Source organism: Chlorocebus sabaeus, chromosome X, assembly GCF_047675955.1.
Source record: "Chlorocebus sabaeus isolate Y175 chromosome X, mChlSab1.0.hap1, whole genome shotgun sequence".
NCBI lineage: Eukaryota > Metazoa > Chordata > Mammalia > Primates > Cercopithecidae > Chlorocebus > Chlorocebus sabaeus.
In genome coordinates this window covers 29,928,356-29,949,115 of record NC_132933.1, presented here as the reverse complement: position 1 = coordinate 29,949,115, position 20,760 = coordinate 29,928,356, and the positions used below count along the sequence as shown (strand labels likewise).

Here is a 20,760-nt window from a genome sequence, read left to right as displayed (position 1 = left end):
ATATTAATTACACGGGGAAAACCAGTAACACAAGAAAAGGATATTGTTAATATCAGGGAACAATAACATATTACTATTCCCATCTCTAAGAATATACCCCGAGTATAGTCATATAGTCATAGTCATAAATTATTTTATTGCTAATGATGAAAGCATGAGTATTATTTTAACTTTGAATATGGGCAAAAGTAACATTGGTTTTACACAGGTAAAGGTCACTGATGACTCAATAATATTAGGCTACTTTTAGAAGGCAAAAAACACAAGACATGCTAACCACAAACAAAAAAACAGTCTTCAAAGTCCCCTTAGAAGCCACTAGCATTCAAAATATGAACAAAAAGACATACTCAGCTACTTGATCTGAAACGTAAGATACATGTACTTACAAGAGTTTTGTCTTGATTTTAACTGACTTTTGATTGAATTGCTGTGATTGTTTGATAAGCCCTAATGATTCCAGTGTTTCTGGATCCAGGCGTTCCTTTAAAACTGTGTCTGAAACTAAATACTGTATTAAAAAATATTAAAAGTCATTTATTCCTTAGCATTGCATCCACAACGTTAAATATATTCAAACTAAAGCTTCCTAAATAAAAATACAAAAATAACATTATATAACAACCTACAATTTATAAAAAGGCTTGGAAGTTCAATTTAACAAATATTATGACTCCAAATATTGAAATATTTTATAAATAGCTTTCAAAAAATTCCCTACAAAATTATATGCATGTTGTATATTGCCTATAAATGACAAGAACTACAGATGAAATTTTCAATATGATTGCATTTGGCTTAACTGGATTTTCACCTAATATAGCACTTAATAGCCTCCTACTTGAAGTTAAATTCTAGTATAGCAAAGACAAGCACCTTCTTCCAGGTCTGAACCATGGCAGTTCTCCCTGGTTCTAAATTTATGAACACAAATGGTTTACCAGACAACAATCATGGCGAGTTCTAGAGTTTATCATTTTTAAACTACCTCTATTCTTTTACTCTTTGCTTAACAGTTTATGAGGGAAAAAAATCCATTTAAAAGCTGTCTACAATCATTTCTACTTACTTTATAAATGCTTACCTTTTTCTTAGGAACTTACTAGGTCAGGAATATCACCAAAGGTTTTAAATGTCTAGATAGTTTAAGTGATATGGATATGGTTACATGCTTATTTCATAGAAACAGCATGTCTAATTTCACAAAACATTCCATTTCAAAACGCAAATCTCACCTTATGAGAAAAGTCAACTGAATGTCAATATCCTCCTCCATTAACATGACTAACTTCTATTGCAGCTGTTTAATGCAGATTTTTAAAAGGGAAAAATATTTTTAAAAACTTACCAAACATGCTAATACCAACTGTGTAAAATAGTCTCTCTTGCTTTTTTCTTCTAAACAATTTGTCTCAATATCTATAATGATGAAGACGAAAAAAGTTTGATTGATTTTTCTACACTCCCCAGCACTAAAGTAAGATAATTATTTAAAAACTAATTTCAAAATGCCTCAATCTGAATTTGGAAAAATTCAAAACTATGGTAACATGAAATATTATATGAATGCTTTAATTTCTCCTAAAACTGGAAGTTGACCCTGTGACCTATGACAGATCCATAAAATGGTACATCAATTACACTGGAGCTGCCTGCTATGGCACTGGAAGCAACAAAGCTTCATAAAAAATTGTTCGCAAAAAACAAAACATTCAAAGTTTAAATGACTACTTGTCAGAGATGCTAAAAAGAAAAAAAAAGATTATTTTAGGTGGAAAGTTGAATAGCGTTATAACAAAGATTTCTTCTAACTCTAAAGATCCTAATACTCATGAAAATCAAACCCATGACTTTCGCCACCCTGGTCAAATTACTATGTCCTAACCAAGCTACCTGGCCACCAACCTTATGAAAAGACAGTATTAAAAAATAGTTCTGGCCAGGTACAGTGGCTCACGCCTGTAATCCCAACATTTTGGGAGGCCGAAGCAGGTGGATCACCTGAGGTCAGGGGTTCAAGACCAGCCTGGGCAACATGGTGAAACCCCGTCTCTACTAAAAATACAAAAATCAGCTGGGCGCAGTGGTGCCCATCTGTAAGTGCAGCTACTAGGGAGGCTGAGGCAGGAGAATCACTTGAACCTGGGAGGCGGAAGTTGCAGTGAGCCGAGATCGTGCCACTGCATTCCAGCCCGGGTGACGGAGTAAGACTCTGTCTCAAAAAAAATAATAATAAAATAAAATAAATAACATCTTATCTTGAATTATAATTCTAGTCAGTAAACAGAAATTATTCAAAATTTTTATCTTCCTACTGAAATATTTAAAAACTGAGACTGTGAGTTTCAGTAAATTATTCAGAAAATTTGTCAAAAATTTTTCTGATCTGAAGTGTGGAAGAAAGAAAACAGTGCCAAATGCCAAGCACCAAAAATTTCAACCAGCATTGGCAGGATTACAAACAAGGCTAATCTCAGGATTACTGCTTTAACTGATTATATACTATTAACCTAATTTTACAGTCAACTCATAATTTAGAATATGCTATAAAGAGAAGCACTGGTTTTAGTGAAGTAATAAAAATTGTCCTCTACACGCTCTACTGCCAACATTGAGAATCAAAAGAGAAGGGGATTTTTCATCAAATATATCCACATTTTCCTGGCCCTTGACTTTCCCTTCTTGGACAGTTGCCATTTCTACATATCTTGGCCACTGTAGCTAAGCATGTAACTACACATAAGTTAGTTCATGTGTATTAAGGAAATTTTAGGGTGTAATTTATGCAATGTAAATTACAGTATAATCTCAATTTCTCATTAAGACTTTTAACCCATGTGTATCTCACCAATTCTTTTCAGGGACTCCCAATTGTTGCCCTGCTATCTGGTTTTCTGGTCCCTCCTCAGTCTAGAACTTTAAAGATACTGATTTTAAGGGACCAGGGCTAAACTGAGTTCATTCTTTTACCCAACATCTATCTATACTCCAGGGCCCTAAAGTCCCTAAGATCTACCTCTCAAGGTCCCTAAGATCAGAGGCAACGGATGGCAGATTCATCCTGTTCAAGTCAAGTCTCTCTCCTCTCAGCCACCTAACCTGATTAAGACAGTTATCCTCTGAGGGTTTGTGAACCTGGAATGAATTATTTTAGCTCATTAATCTTAATTCTTAGAATTGGATAAATTACTTAAATGTCTAACCATTCTCTTGGGTTCTGACAATGTTAGGAAATGCTTAATAGGGTCTCAGTAAATTTCTTAGCTGAACTATCTCAACAATCAGTACAGGACTCTATTATCCCAACTGTACCTTCCCTGGTTTCTTTATTCTTTTTGCTCTAACTCATTAACACCATTCTAATAAACTCATTTATTATCCCTGACTCCTCTACTTCGAATAAATTCTCTTTAATTTCCCCTATGATTTTAATAAAAAGCCCTCAGCTATTTCCAACTCTAGTGCCCAGTATCACCAATTACCTACTCTAGCCCAGAGGTCCCATCAGCATACCAAGTTACAGCAGACTCCCCCTTTCTATAGCTCTCACGTCCCCTCACCTTCATATGATTAGTCTATTAAAGTCGCTATCAGCCGGGCGCGGTAGCTCAAGTCTGCAATCCCAGCACTTTGGGAGGCCAAGGCAGGCAGATCACCTGAGGTTAGGAGTTCGAGACCAGCCTGGCCAACAGAGCGAAACCCTGTCTCTATTAAAAATACAAAAATTAGCTGGGTGTGGTGGTACATGCCTGCAATCACAGCTACTCGGGAGGCTGAGGCAGGAGAATCACTTGAACCTGGGAGGCGGAGGTTGCAGCAAGCTGAGATCATACCGCTGCATTCCAATCCGGGCAACAAGAGTGAAACTCCATCCCGGGGCGGGCTTGGGGGGGCAGGGGGGAGTTGCTATCTTAACCTGGAAAGTGCAGCACTAATTTTCCTTATAACTGTTAACATTTAGAATGACAACATGATGTAATAAAAAGATAACAGGCTGTGGAGCCAAAGGGACCCAGGTTCAAATTCTGCCTTACTGGCTTGTGTGGCCTTGAAAAATCACCGCTTCACTGAACCTCATTTTTCTGATCTGTACACCTACCACCATTACAGGAGTTGATGTAAGGATTAAAATAAAAATTAAATGCTTAACACAATGACTAGAACATGGAAAGTACTCTAAAAGCAGAACTTAAATTATTATTATCATTATTATTGTCATCATCATCATCATCATCATCATTATTAGAGGTAGCTCACATTCTTACTCCTATTCCCCAGCCTTGACCTGGGGTCACACTTTAATCATTTTTTTTCTGCCAAGGGTGAGGGTGGGTGAGTGAGGGGGCAGGTGAGGGAAATCCTCTTCCCAAGTTTGCCGTCATAATCTTGCTTATAAAAATGGACTGGATAGGCCGGGCACCGTGGCTCACGCCTATAATCCCAGCACTTTGGGAGGCCTAGGTGGGCAGATCACTTGAGGTCAGGAGTTTGAGACCAGCCTGGCCAACATGGTGAAACCCCATCTCTACTAAAAATACAAAAAAATTAGCCAGGCGTGGTGGCATGCGCCTGTAATCCCAGCTACTCAGGAGGCTGAGACAGGAGAATCACTTGAACCCAGGAAGCAGAGGTTGCAGTGAGCCAAGATCGTGCTACTGAACTCAGCCTGGGTGACAGAGCAAGACTCCATCTCAAACAAAAAATGGACTGGATAGGCTAAGAGAAATTTCCCAAGAGCAACCAAGCATCATCTTCATGAATTCATGTTACTAGTAAAAGACAATGACTTGTAACAATAATTCATATTACTAAATAACTACGAAGGGAAAAATATAACCTAATAAGTCAATAAAGAAATTAGTAGGGCCAATAAGCTGATAATTGATGATTACCCAAAGAAAAATATACTCCTGACACTATCAAGGAACAATAGCTTCCACAAAATGTTACCTACAAATCAGTCTTACAGTTTTACAAATTTATAGTAAAAATATTTTTAACTGAAATTTGTTTCATGATATATTTGCAAAAAAAAAAAAAAAAGGTAATATCTTTAGTGCCTCACTAAAAATTTTAGCTTAAAAGGTTTTTTGGTTGGCTTAAATCAATCCAACAGATAGCATGAACATATACTCGATCATCCAAACCAGGATAGTTCTGAGAGTAAAAGGGGGCACTATTAATAATTAGCCAGTGAAAACAAAACTGGGACATGTGCTCATCTCATCAACGGTCTTCTCTTTTCATTTATCACTCCCAGTCCACATACATGTTGACCTACTCCCAACATTACTGGGAACTTATGAAATCTGAAACTTCCTGAAGGATCAAGCACCAGCATTTATATTTGTCAAGAACAAATTCTAAATTCTCAGTAAGACATTTAAGTAATGTATCTAACTCTAAGAATTAAGATTAATGAGCTAAAACAATTCATTCCAGGTTCACAAACCCTCAGAGGATGTCTTATTTTAAAGTGAATATTGGCTGGGTGCAGTGGCTCACACTTACAATCCCAGCACTTTGGAAGGCCAAAGTGGGAGGATCACTTGAAGCCAGGCATTCAAGACCAGCCTGGGCAAAATAGCGAGACTCTGCCTCTAAAAACTAACTAAATAAATAAAATGAATACAATAATGTTTGGCAATGTCTTCTATTAGATTCAAAGTAACAGAAAGCACAAGACTGGGCCTAGTGCAGTGGCTCATGCCTATAATCCCAGCACTTTAGAAGCTTCAGGTGTGCAGATCGTTTGAGCCCAGGAGTTCCAGACAATCCTGGGCAACACGGTGAAATCCAATCTCTACTAAAATATATATATTTTTGTTTATATTTATATATATATATACACACATATATTTATATTTATATATTTGTTTATATATAAATATATGTTTGGGGTGTGTGTGTGTGTATGTATGTGTGTATATATATATATTAGCAGGGTGTGGTGGTGAAATACGAGGATCACTTGAGCCCAAGAGATTGAGGCTGCAGTGAGCCAAGATCACACCACTGCAGTACAGCCTGGTCGAAAGAGTAAGACCGTGTCTCGAGAAAGAGAAGAGAAGAAAAGAAAGCACGGGACTGACTGATGGGAAACCTGTGCTCAGTTATTTTCATCTAGATCTAAAATTGGAGAAAAAAAAATTATAATAAACATTATTTTTTAAATCCATGCCATGGGACACTACATTTCATTCTAAGTCACAGAAATACTCCTTTTTTTTATCTTGCATGAATCCGCATTTATTCTGGAAAAATAAAGAAGTTGCTATTCCCAAAGCTGGTTTCTCATCCTCAAAACAAAAGTACTTTTGATTACTTTGACTCTTCTTGCTCTTTCTAAAATTAAGAAGAATCAAAAGAGTACAATAGCAAAGTATTTCTTGAGTGTCCTAAGTATGAGATTCTGGCATCATTCATTGAAAACCTGCATTAAATAAGATTATTTGGTTGCCAAAATCTCAGAAAACTTGGCCTTTTAACTTGAAATAACTTAATTTAGCTCAAATTTATACAAATCTACATTGTCAAAAACTCAAACAATCTGAATTATACCTCTAAAGCTTGTTTATAACATTATGACATTTGACTTATATTGCTACATTCTCTACAAAGAATCAATTTGCTTCTAGATTTGCAGAAACATTTGTAAAATTCTTAGTTTAAAACATTTTATTTAACAAACATTTGACTTACCAAACAGCACATTACAGGTGAAATAAAGGCTTAATACCTACCTAATATGCAGAATACATCAGCAAGAATGGAGGGCATATCCTCACGAAATTCCTAATTTTAAAAATATAATTACAGTAAATAGCAAAAAAGCACACAGCAAGTATTAGGGTTTCATAATAGCACTCTTCTGTGAAACTTAAAAACAAAAAACGGCTGGGAGCAGTGGCTCACACCTGCAATCCCAGCACTTTGGGAGGCCAAGGAGGGCAGAAGACTCGAGCCCAAAAGTTTGAGACCAGCCTGGACCACGTGGTGAAATCCCATCTCTACAAAAAAAAAAAAAAAAAATTAGCCAGGCATGATGGCGCACTAGCTACTCCGGAGGCTGAGGTGGGAGGATCATTTGAGCCTGGGAGGTAGAAGCTGCAGTGAGCCAAGATTGCACCACTGCACTCCAGCCTCGGCAACAGAGGAAACTCTGACTTTAAAAAAAAAAAAAAAAAAAAATTTATTTCCAGGTGAAGCTGAAAAAATTTTTTAAAAAAACCAAAAGCCCCATCATTATATTGACAAATATTAAAATTCTTCAAGTAAACTTTCATAACAAAGAGGAAGATAATGTTTGCAAAACATGTTTACATGCCTGCCATGAAATAACTTGATTAAAAAACAGAAACCTAAACAAGCACTTTGGGAAATATTAAAGAGCACAAACGAGTAACATTTTTCCAATGAGGTTTCATTTTAGAAATTACGTGAATTTAGAGTACCTCATACCTACCTAAAGGAAGACTGTTAAAAATGGTACATTTTTCACCCAAGACTTTAAATGTTGTGCTCATGCCTGAGTCAACATTTGATCTATGCAAAAATCATAATGGTATCAGAAAAACAGAAATCTTGAAAATACAAAACCAGCTAAAAAGCTAAAAGCTGGTTTGGGGGGGTTGTTTTTTAGTTTCAGGAGGTACATGTACAGGTTCGTTACATGAATATATTTCGTAATGCTGGGGTTTGGATTTCTATCGAATCCATCATCCAAATAGTGAACACAGTACTCAATACGTAGTTTTTGAACCCTTATTCCTCCTCCTCCCTCTCCCCTTTTTTAGAGCTCAATGTTCTCTTTATTTTCTTTATTCACTCTTGTAGCCTTTGGGGAAAATGACCCAAAATCGGGCCAGGCACAGTGGCTCACACCTGTAATCCTAGCACTTTGGGAGGCCAAGGCAGGCAGATCACGAGGTCAAGAGTTCAAGACCAGCCTGGTCAACATGGTGAAACCCTGTCTCTACTAAGAATACAAAAATTAGCCGGGTGTTGTGGCATGCGCCTGTAATCCCAGCTACTCGGGAGACTGAGGCAGGAGAATTGTTTGAAACTGGGAGGCGGAGGTTGTAGTGAGCTGAGACTGTGTCATTGCACTCCAGCCTGGGTGACAGAGCAAGACACCGTCTTGGGGGAAAAAAAAAAAAAGAAAGAAAAAGAAAAGAAAAGAAAAGGACCCTCCTGTTTCTGAATAAAAACTTCAGTATTATTCTAGACTTGTCTCTTGACTTTCTACTCCCACGCTCAATTTTAGGGCTATTTTCCATTAGAAGGCATCATAGTTCACTTATTGCAGTTAACAGTTTGCTGGCAGTACAGCAACCCTAAAATTAGCCTATTTTCAGAAACTAAAGGAAATTCTAAAGAAAAATCTGGCAGCTGCAAAGAAATGCACAAGATACTCTTCTGTGGGTAAGATACTGGACAGTGTATAGTACTAAGAGAAAGCCATGACAAAGACAATTAAGCTGCAGAAGTATCTATAAAAACATCATTAAGTATTCAAAAGAAAGAAGCTATGTAAGAACCAAACATATATACATAAAATTCACTTGAACTATCCATTTTCAATAAATGGAAAAAGAATCGGAATCAGATCCCATAAACAAACTAAAACCTATACCAATGCTCAATTTACAAAATGAAATAACCTTGTCAATCAGATTTTAGCCTCAAATTTCTTAAGGGCTCTGAACTCTGGTTATGTCTATTTAAATGCAAGTACTCAGGCCACTTGAAGATCAGAAATATAGTAAGATAAGAGTTTTCAAAAATGAAACATTAGTTGTTTAAGAAAGATTGGCAGCAACTGAATTTTTTTAACGTTAAAAGAAAAAAAAGGAAATAGACTACTCTAGCATGAACTAATGCTGTTGTTATCAGTTGGAGATAATTTAGAGACAAAAGGGAAACTCACTGAATTCCTACTGCTCAAATACACCCCAATATGGGGTGGAAATCACAACAGCTAAACTTAGAATTTCCTTAAGACTATCCCTGGGAAAGCACAAAAAACATACAAATATTACCTCCCCTGACAGAAAAAAAGGCTACAGAAGATTAAAGAAACACAGTAAGAGAAGTTCAGATTGAGACCAAGAAGCTTCAATTCCCACACCTTAATAAAACCTATTATAAAAGTTATTCGGAATTTTATTTATATACAAGTTCATTATAAATGTATATATATATACACACACACAAGATAATTTTATTCATATACAAGTTTAAAAACCAGCTTAATAATAAAAGAACAGCACACCACTCATAAAACCTCAAGCTTAACTACTGGTTTACAATGTGAAAGCCCATCTTCCAATTCAAATGCCAAACCACCATGAAAAACATTTGGTCTGAATCTAACTTAAATTCTCCAAAGAAAGAATGAAACAGAATAACCATGTAAAAGGGTTTTTTTAAATCTAGTCAATTTTTTTTAAACCGTAAGTAAATGAAAACTGGCACCAAGTGAATGTTAGAGCCAAGCAATAGCAATTTAAAATAATTTAATCCTCAATTTTTAAAATATATTTAATTTCTAAACATAACTACAAACAAAAAAATGACTTATATTGAGAGAAAAATATTTTAGCCAATTTATGTTTTTAGAGTGGCGTTTTTAATTAAGGATCCCTTAATTTCTTTTTTTTTTTTTAATTAAACTTTAAGTTCTAGGATACATGTGCACAACGTGCAGGTTTGTTACATATGTATACATGTGCCATGTTGGTGTGCTGCACCCATTAATTCATCATTTACATTAGGTATATCTCCTAATGCTATCCCTCTCCCCTACCCCCACCCATGGATACCTTAATTTCATTACAGCACAGCCTTTTTTTCTCCCCCTACCAGCTTACCTGATATTTCCTACTTTAGTAACAACCAGATAAAAAGATTAAACTATCTGTGTTCCTGTCTGGCAAAAACAGCTTACCAATATCATCTTAAAACATCCACTACTCCCTTCCATAGTTTTGAGGGGAAAAAAGAAAAAAAAAAGAAAATTTTAAAAATCCATCCACTACTATAATTTTGAATAAAATGCAAGTATAAACTTCAGGGATCTTTGTGTCAAAGCAAAAGATATATAACAACTATTAACTTAAAAATATGTATATACATACTTACACTAATGTCATTAAGAACATTAGATGCCTGTTCATGCTTTAGATTTCCTTTAATTACATGATATGACAACTCATAGAGAGCTTGCTGGAAATCTGTTGAACATAAGAGAAATAAATGTAAGGATACAGTCTCTTGAACATGAAAAGTAAATCTATATATTTCCTACTTCTCAGAATTATTATAAACATCAATAATGAAAAAATATAATTCTAATGCTTTTCCTCTAGCACTTTTTTCTTTTTCACAAAAACATAAAATTAAAAGGTTAGAAAAATGTTAACCACCTCTCCACTACTATAACTACAGCTTGAGCATTCCTTTCCAGTTTTTTCTGTATGTCTTCAGATTTTACATATTTAAATTCACCATGCACATCATATAGCATTCTGATTCCCCCCAAAAACACTTTTAAAGCATTTTTTCATGCTACTCAAGTCTCTCTAATTATTTTCAATGAACTCTAGCGAGTGGATTTAAACCAATCATTCTCCTCACTAGTAGACTTCGGATATATTCTCAATTCAATCTCAGGGCTATAGTGACAACAGATAAAGAGTAGCAGTAAATATACTACCGAGTTTTAACCATACCCTAGAGTGAGAGAAGTTTCTCCCCAAATCTAAAATCTCTTTGTCCCATAAAAATCTAACAAAAAATACATGTATAAAATGGTAGTTCTATGATAACTGTCAACCACAAGTAGCAACATTTACTATTAATTACCACAGTCCCCTTTCCTGAAGAAAGATATTTTGGTTTTAGAATGGGTAGTTAGTGGCCAGGTGAACACCCCCTTCTGGTCATCTTTTTTTTTTAAGTCCCATGTACTAAAAACTCTACCTCCTTCCAATCATGAGAAAGGAGTTAAACAAGAAGCTTTAAAGATGCTAATGTAAAATAAAGTCTATTTATAATCTACTTTTGAGCAGAATCAAATTTTTTTCAGAACCAAACAGCAAGTTAAAAAATCAAATATTTTAAAAATCTTCTTAGCCAGGTGCAGTGGCTCACACCTATAATCCCAGCACTTTGTGGAGCCAAGGCAGGAGGATGGCTTGAGCCTAGGAGATCGAAACCAGCCTGGGCAACATAGGGAGACCTCATCTCTACTAAACAAAGAGAAAAAAAATTAGCCAGGTGTGGTGGCATGCACCTGTTATGCCAGCTACTTGGGGGGCTGAGGCGGGAACTTGAGCCCAGGAGACGGAAGTTGCAATTAGTTGTGATAGCACTACTGTCTCAAAAATAAAAAATAAGATTTAAAAAAAACTTCTCCCTTGCTATAACTCCTAGCCACAAAAAAGAACATAATAGAAATCAAAATGTATATAAATCCCCCCTTAATGAAAATACTATTTTGCAGTAAAATTAACTTGTTCATTAAATCATTTGCTATTGCTATTTGCTATTGCTAATAATTATTCCAAGTATTTATGAAGAATTATTTATTAAATATATTCTGCCTATTTTACAACTATATCTTCATTGTGCTTTTAAATAAACAATATAAAAACAAAGGAAAAAATTTCTATTTTTTGGTATCGTAGGTATAAGAGGTCAACTTCATGCTTTGTATTTCCATGAATAAAATGCTTTACAACAAACAATACTTATTTAAAATTTTCCAGACAATTAAGGTGGTTTTTTTTTTTTTTAAAGCAATCAGAGGAACAAAATAGCCAATTATCAAAAACTAAGGTCCCGTGAGAATATGTCCTCTGGTACTCATAGCGAACCAGGGAAGTCTAATCTTAATCACAGAAGGAGATTAAAATAGAGAACAAGTGACCTGGGTCATTTTGCTGACACTAAAGTGACATAAAAACAATCATACTGTGATCCACACAGCAGCAACGATAGTTCTCAAATCACAAGTTTTCTTTTTTTCTTTTGAGACACAGTCTCGTTCTCCAGGCTGGGGTACAGTGGCGCAATCTTGGCTCACTGCAACCTCTGCCTCCTGGGTTCAAGCGCTTCTCCAGCCTCAGCCTCCCGAGTGACTGAAATTACAGGCGTCCGCCACCAAGCCCAGCTAATTTTTATATTTTTGGTAGAGACAGGGCTTCACCATGTTGACCAAGCTGGTCTTGAACTCCTGACCTCAAGTGATCTGCTCGCTTTGGTCTCCCAAAGTGCTGGGATTATATGCGTGAGCCACCACGCCTGGCCTAATTCACGAGTTTTCTAAATGCCTATTTAAAAATGGTTGGGAACTCCTATTGTGTTTTATCCATAGAAACTGTAAGTGGTGGTTTAAAACTATCAGGCTAGTTCCACAGAAACCTATAAAATCTATATTGTGGGTGAAAAACTTTACATTTACAATGAGGAGGAAAACTTATAACCCTTATAGTTATCCACAAAAAATTCAATAAAATATTTTATCTTAACGCTAACACTTCAGAAAGAGTAGTTTTAAGAATGGCCACCAGAGGCCAGGCACGGTGGCTACACCTGTAATCCCAGCACTTTGGGAGGCCAAGGCAGGCAGATCACAAGGTCAGGAGATCGAGACCACCCTGGCTAACACGGTGAAACCCTGTCTCTACTAAAAATACAAAAAATTAGCCAGGCGTGGTGGCGGGCGCCTGTAGTCCCGGCTACTTGGGAGGCTGAGGCAGGAGAATGGCGTGAACCCAGGAGGCGGAGCTTGCAAGTGAGCCGAGATCGCACCACTGCACTCCAGCCTGGGCAACAGAGCAAGACTCTATCTCAAAAAAAAAAAAAAAAAAAATTAAAAAACAGAATGGCCACTAGAAGGTACTTCTAGAGATTCTTAGTTTTTGCAGGGTTTGAATGTTGAAGACACCAATTCTTGGTTATGTCTAATAATATTACTAGTACTACTCATGTTTGTTTTTTTTAAACAATAATGTACTATTTATTTTCAAATAGCTAGAAGGGATTTTGAATTTTCCCAACACAAAGAAATGATAAATGTTTGAGGTAATACACTAATTACACTAATTTGATCATTACACATTATATACACATATATCACACTGTACCCCAATTACTCATGTTTATTAGCCATCCTTACAGTGTTGTTTCATTGGCAGTGGTTGGGGTGGGGGGAAGGTGATTTATAAAAGAAACAAGGAGAAGCAGTGTGTGCAAGGGAAACTGCCTGCCTGAAATGAAATTAATTCAAAGGAAGGGCAGAAAGAGAAAGGTCAGAGGGAACACTGCCCAAACACAAACCCCTAAGACAGAAAAGAGATTCTGAAGGAATGACATTCAGTCAGTTTCCTGCTAGGACAACAAACTGGAGCCCCTCAAACCAAAGCCTGACTGTTGACAGAGATCAGCCAAGGAGTATATGTGTTAAGGAAACAAGCAAGGGTAAGAGAAGGAGAGCACTGGCAATTCTGCCAATAAGGCCACACTCATAACTATTTCTGGTTTCACATGTGAATCAGAACCATTCAAATAAACAATAACCTAATAGTTATTAAAGATCCAGAGTCACATTGTTACACTATTTACACTATCATTTATTGAAAATTCTTCTATTTTATCCACCTAATGTTTCTATTAAACAAGATCAAAGTTAACTGAGATGTTAAAAACTGATTTTAAACACGGGGAAGAAAAAAGATAAAGTACCCAAGTATTTTTAGAAAGGAGTCTTTCTGTACATTCTTACACTTCAGACAGTCAACTAACTTAAACAAGAATACATTACTGTCTATCAACCTCAAAAATCTTTTGAGTGATCATGCAATTTTGTAAGCAGGATAAACAAGAAAATAATTTGGGGATGGCAAGCTAGGAATGTTAATTCTTAAAACAGGTCTTACCCATATGACAGGGTAAAAAATGGCTTTTTCATTTGTTTAAAAAAACATTTTTCACTCACACATCCAAATGTTCTTTTTATGAGACATGGTCTGTCACCCAGGCTGGAGTGCAGTGGTGTGATCTTGGCTCACTACAACTTCTGCCTCCCGGGTTCAAGCGATTCTCATACCTCAGCCTCCTGAGTAGCTGGGATTACAAGCGCACGCCATCACACGCAGCTATTTTGTTTGTTTGTTTGTTTGTTTGTTTTTTGGTTTTTTTTAGAGATGGAGTTTCACCATATTGGCCAGGCTGGTCTTGAACTCCTGACCTCAAGTGATCTACCCACCTCAGATTCCCAAAGTGCTAGGATTACAGGCGTGAGCCACCACACCCTGCCCAAATGTTCTTTAAAAAGTATATCCTCAGCTATGCAAGGTGGCTCATGACAGTAATCCGAACAATTTGGGAGCCTGAGGCGAAAGGACTGCTTGAGGCCAAGAATATGAGACCAGCTTGGGCAATATAGCAAGATACCTCATCTCTACAAAAAAATAAATTAAAAAAATAAGGCTGGGCACGGTGGTTCACACCTGTAATCCCAGAACTTTGGGAGGCCGAGGCGGGAGGATCACCTGAGGTCAGGAGTTCAAGACCAGCCTGACCAACATGGTGAAACCCCACCTCTACTAAAAATACAAAATTAGGCAGGCATGGTGTTACATGCCTGTAATCCCAGCTACTCAGGAGGCTGAGGCAAGAGAATCGCTTGAACCCAGGAGGCAGAGGTTGCAGTGAGCTGAGATTGCACCATTGCACTCCAGCCTGGGTAACAAGAGTGAAACTCCATCTCAAACAATAAATAAATAAATAAGCAAGGAGCGGTGTTGCACACTTGCAGTCCCAGCTACTTGGGAATCTGAAGTGGCAGGATCGCTTGAGCCCAGTTTGAAGCTGCAGTGAGCTATGATTACACCACCACTGCATTACAGCCTGGACAATGGAAAGAGACCCTGTCTCCTTTAAAAAAAAAAAAAAAAAAAAAAGACAGGAAAAAAAAAGAAAATATATTCTCTCTTATGAAAGTTATAATTTTTGGTGGAACAAAAATAAGCATATATATATATGTAAAATTCTGTTCTTAATCTTCTATTCACAAAAGCATAATTTAAATGACCATAATACATTTTATCTAATGCTTTTGCCTTCAAATAGAATATCAGTTATAAAAATGTATTTTCTAATTTAAAAAAATACTGTGGGTTTTACCCCCAACAATACTACAAATGTAAATGCTTTACACTTACTAGACACAATCGCTTTGAGTTTTGTCCCTCCTTTGCCAAATCCACATGTCTAATTTTAAATTAATAAAACGTTAAATAGTAAAATCCTTTGAAACTAAAGATACTGGAAAATTATAATATATACTATTTAATTATATAATATTTTATTTAATAAATCATATCTGTGATATGCAGTAAACAACTCCTTTGTTTGAATGTTTTCCATGACAACTGCCTTTAACAAGATCCCCAGACACCACCTAAACATAACCAGCTGTAGTAAAAACACTGAACCTCAGTTTCTGGAAATTTTCTAGTGCAAATAAGATCAGAACAATTTTTCTTTCCATGCTATCTTTTCTGTCATATTTATGATTGATACAGCTAACAACTGCTGAAATTTAGCTAAATATACCAAGCCCCAATTACAAAAGTCAAGCAATATCATATCATTATAATGCAGGTCAAATAACATCGGTATACAGAGATATAGTCTTACTGTAATTACAGTTTTAATCCTGACTATAATATAACCATGTAAAACCTTTATGTAATGTGAACTATCTTACACCTTTTGTTTTCATACCTAACAATGAATAGAAAGCAGACAGTTACTAATTTTAATCAAGCCAAAAATAACTAAGATACTTTTAAAAATCTTACCTCTATACGTCGAACTATCATGGCTTTTATTTTCACTGAGAATCCGACATAAATGCAAACTAGAATAAAATAGAAAACATTTCAATTTCCACCATAACATGAGATGATGCTTATAGAGCAAATTATATCAACTGGCAAGTAAAAACAAAATTTTAATCAGGCATTTATTCTGCCTTTCATATACAAACTGTACCACTGGTAACTCATAGAAGATTAAAACTATCCCTGTAGTAATAAAGAAGGAATTATGAAATTAGAATATCACCATTTTAAGATCCCTAATTAATTACAGAATCTAGGCCAGGCGCGGTGGCTCACGCCTGTAATCCCAGCACTTTGGGAGGCCGAGGCGGGCGGATCACGAGGTCAGGGGATTGAGAAAATCCTGGCGAACATGGTGAAACCCCGTCTCTACTAAAAATACAAAAAAACTAGCCAGGCGTGGTGGCAGGCACCTGTAGTCCCAGCTACTAGGGAGGCTGAGGCAGGATAATGGCGTGAACCTGGGAGGCAGAGCTTGCAGTGAGCCGAGACCACGCCACTGCACTCCAGCCTGGGTGACAGAGCAAGACTCCGTCTCAAAAAAAAAAAAAAAAACATTACAAAATCTAGGCATCTACCAAAGGCTGCTCACATTACAAAAAGAGGCCAGGCACGGTGGCTCACACCTATAATCCTAGCACTTTGGGAGGTCAAGGTGGGAGGATTGCCTGAGCTCTGGAGTTCAAGACCAGCTTGGGCAACACAATGAAACCCCGTCTTTACTAAAATACAAAAGAAATTAGTTGGGCGTGGTGGCATGCACCTGTAGTCCCAGCTACTAGGGAGGCTGAGGCAAGAGAATTGCTTGAACCCAGGAGGCAGAGTGAGCCAAGATCGTGCCACTGCACTGCAGCCTGGCAACAGAGCAAGACTCCATCTCTACAAAAAAAAAAAAGAAAGAAAGAAAGAAAGAAAAGAAAAGAAAAAGAGACTATGAAACATTATGTGCCTCCAGATTCTGATGAAAGAAAACATCATGCAGGTTGGGCATGGTGGCTTACACCTGTAATCCCAGCACTTTGGGAGGCCAAGACAGGCAGACAGCTTGAGCCCAGAGGTCAAGACCAGCCTGGGAAACATGGTGAAACCCTGTCTCAACAAAAAATACAAAAATTAGCCTGGCATGGTGGCTCACGCTTGCACTCCCAGCTACTCGGGAGGCTGGGGTGAAAAAATCATCTGAGCCCAGGAAATTGAGGCTGCAGTGAACCATGACTGTTCGTTCCACTGTACTCCAGCCTGGGCAACAGAAAAAAAAAAGAAAAAGAAAAAAAGAAAAAAAGGGAAAAAAGAAAAGAAAGCATCACCCACCTATGAAATTGTCTTGGGGCGGGGGGGGGGAAGTGTAAATCAAAATCTGATCAAGCCATCTGGATCCAACTACCAATTTACAGAAAAAGACCACAGAGAAATGTATTAAGAGATACCATAGGGATACAGTCACCAAAATTCAAACTGTGGGAAAATCTAACAGAGAGTGACCCAATCTCTTGAACAAACAAATTGCAAGGAAAAATATAATAAAATATAAAAGAAGAGTACAAGAGAGGAAAAGAGGAACAGAAGAGCTACAAGACAGAAAAACAATTAACAAAATGGCAGTAGTTAAGTCCTTTCCTGTCAGTAATTAATTACCTTAAATGTAACATCTAACTCCACATTCAAAAGACAAAGTATCTAAATTGATATTTTTTAAGACAAGCTATTTTTTTTAAAGCTGTATGCTGTCTACAAGAAACTTGTTTTAAATTTAAGGACACAGACAGGCTGAAAGTGAAAGGATGGATAAAGATAATCCATTCAAATGTTAGCCAAGAGAGAACAGGGGTGCCTATGCTTATATTAGACAAAACATACTTTGAAAATATAACAATTATAAATATATACACATACCACATCAGAGGACAAAAGCATATGAATATATGTGACACAGAACTGAAGAAATAAATAGACATCAACACAGTAATAGTAGGGAATTTCAATACACTACTTTCCATAGAATATCTAGACAAAAGATCAGTAAGGAAACAGAAGACTTGAATAATACTACAGACCAAATGGATTTAACAGACCTATCCATAACATGCCACCCAAGATAAAGAGACTACATTCTTCTCAAGCACACACAAACCTTTTTCCAGGCTCTAACATGTGATCTAACCTTCTGATCACATTAGATATCACAAAAAAATAACACATTTTAAAAGACAGAAATCATACCAAGTATCTTTTCCAAACACAATGGAATAAAACTAGATATCAATACCAGAAAGAAAACTGGAAAGTTCACAAATATGTAGAAATTAAACACATTCTTGAACAACCAAAGAATCAAAGAACAAAATCAAGAAGGAAATTAGGAATTATCTTGAGACAAATGAAAATGAAAACATAAATACCAAAACTTATGAGATATACCAAAAGCAGTTCAAAAGAGGAAATTTGTAGCAATAATTTTTTTTTTTTTTTTTTTTTTTAACACAGTATCTCATTCTATCACCCAGGCTGAACTGCAATGGCAAAATCTTGGCTCACTGCAGCCTCGATCTTCTGGGCTCAAGTGATCCCCCCACCTCAGCCTCAGCACCCACCCCCAACACCCCATTAGGTGGGACCACAGGTGCATGCCACCATGCCCAGCTAATTTTGTATATTTTGAAGAGATGGGTTTCACCATGTTACCCAGGCTGGTCTCAAACTCCTGGGCTCAAGCAATCTGCCCACCTCAGCCCAACAAAGTTCTGGGAATACAGGCGTGAGCCACCAAGCCAGCACTATAAATGCCTTTTTTAAAAAAAATCTCAGGCCGGGCGCGGTGGCTCAAGCCTGTAATCCCAGCACTTCGGGAGGCCGAGATGGGTGGATCACAAGGTCAGGAGATCGAGACCATCCTGGCTAACACGGTGAAACCCCGTCTCTACTAAAAAATACAAAAAACTAGCCGGGCAAGGTGGCGGGCGCCTGTAGTCCCAGCTACTCGGGAGGCTGAGGCAGGAGAATGGCGTAAACCCGGGAGGCGGAGCTTGCAGTGAGCTGAGATCCGGCCACTGCACGCCAGCCTGGGCGACAGAGCCAGACTCCGTCTCAAAAAAAAAAAAAAAAAAAAAAAAACTCAAATAAGCCACCTAACTCAAAACTTCAAGGAACTAGAAAAAGTAGAATAAACTAAGTCCAAAGTTAATAGAAGGAAGGAAATAATAAAGATTAGGGCAGAAACAACTGAAATAGAGAATTAAAAAAGAAAACAAAAATCAGCCGGGTGCGGTGGCTCACGCTTGTAATCCTAGCAATTTGAGAGGCTGAGGCAGGCAGATAGCTTGAGCTTAGGAGTTCGAGACCAGCCTGGGCAGCATGGCAAAACCTTGTCTCTACCAAAAAAACACAAAAAATTAGCTGGGCATGGTGGCCCACACCTGTAGTCCCAGCTACTTGAGGGGCTGAGGTGGGAGGATCACTTGAGCCCAGGATGTCAAGGCTGCAGTGAGCCAAGATAGTGCCACTGCACTCCAGCCTGGGTGACAAAGTGAGAACTTATCTCAAAAAAAAAAGAAAAAAAATCAATAAAAGTAAAAGTTGTTTTTTAAAAAAAGATTAACAAAACTGACAAATCTTTAGCTAGACATTTAATAAAGAAAAAGAAAATGTAAACAAAATTAGAAACAAAAGAAAAAACATTACAACCAATTACACAGAAACAAAAAGGAATACAAGAGGATAGTACACCATAATACCAGAGCCAGACAAAAACATTACAAGAAAAGAAAATTACAAGTCAATGCCTCTTATAAACACAGATGAAAAAATCCTCAATAAACACCAGCAAACGAAATTTAACAGCACATTAAAAGGATCATTCACCATGATTACAATGGATTTATCCCTGGGAAGCAAGGATGGTACAACATACACTAAATGTGACACATTACATTAACAAAATGAAGGATAAAAATCACTTGATCATCTCCTTAGATGCCGAAAAAGCATTTGACAAAATTCAATACCCTTTTATGATAAAACTCTCAACAATTAACTAGCCTGCGTGACAGAGCAAGACTCCCTATCAAATAAATACACATACTAACTATAGAATGAATGTTCCTCAACACACACAAAAAAAAGACCATAAATAACAAGCCCACAGCTAACATTATATTCAATGGTGAAAAGTTGAAGGTTTTTCCTCTAAGATCAGGTACATGCCCACTCTCTCCATGTCTATTCAACAGAGTACTAAAAGTCCTTGCCAGAGCAATTGGGCAAAAAGAAGAAATGAAAGTTATCCAAACAAGAAAAGTGAAATTGTCTCTGCTGACAAAATGATCTTATATTTAGAAAATCCTAATGCCTACACCATAAAATTGTTAGAAATAAATATGCTGTATCCATCAAGGCAAAAAAATATTTAAAAAAAATAATAAATAGGGTTAAGTTACAGGATATAAAAATCAACACACAAAAATAGGTAGTGATTCTATATGCTAACAATGAACTACCTGAAAAATAATTTTAATTCCATTTAAAATAGCTATAGCATTGCAAGAATGGCAAAAAGAGAAAAATAATAATAAAAATAAAATAGCTACAAAAAATAAAATACTTAAGAATAAATTTAACCAAGGAGGTGAAAGATCTATACACCACAAACTATCAAATGCTGATGAAAGAAACTGAAGATGACAAATAAATGAAAAGATATTCCATGTTCATTTATTATAATAATTAAGATTGTTTAAATGTCCATGGTACCCAAAGAGATATAAAGACTCAATGCAATCTCTATCAAAACACCAATGACATTTTTCACAGAAACAGAAAAATCCTAAAAATTTATATGGAACCAGAAAAA

At 36.7% G+C, this 20,760-nt stretch overlaps 1 protein-coding gene across 9 annotated transcripts in view; it reads right to left on the bottom strand.

Moving 5' to 3' along the window:
* THOC2 (THO complex subunit 2) overlaps positions 1 to 20,760 on the bottom strand; it is a 130,099-nt gene that overhangs the window by 94,042 nt on the left and 15,297 nt on the right. For all 9 annotated transcript variants that reach the window (XM_008019484.3, XM_073013418.1, XM_073013420.1 and 6 more), the window contains exons 2-6: positions 15,873 to 15,931; positions 10,144 to 10,235; positions 6,744 to 6,795; positions 1,349 to 1,419; positions 390 to 511 (exon numbers count right to left, since the gene is read on the bottom strand). In XM_008019484.3, coding sequence (XP_008017675.1) covers positions 390 to 511; positions 1,349 to 1,419; positions 6,744 to 6,795; positions 10,144 to 10,235; positions 15,873 to 15,931 — 396 coding nt within the window. The remainder of the gene's footprint in view (positions 1 to 389; positions 512 to 1,348; positions 1,420 to 6,743; positions 6,796 to 10,143; positions 10,236 to 15,872; positions 15,932 to 20,760) is intronic.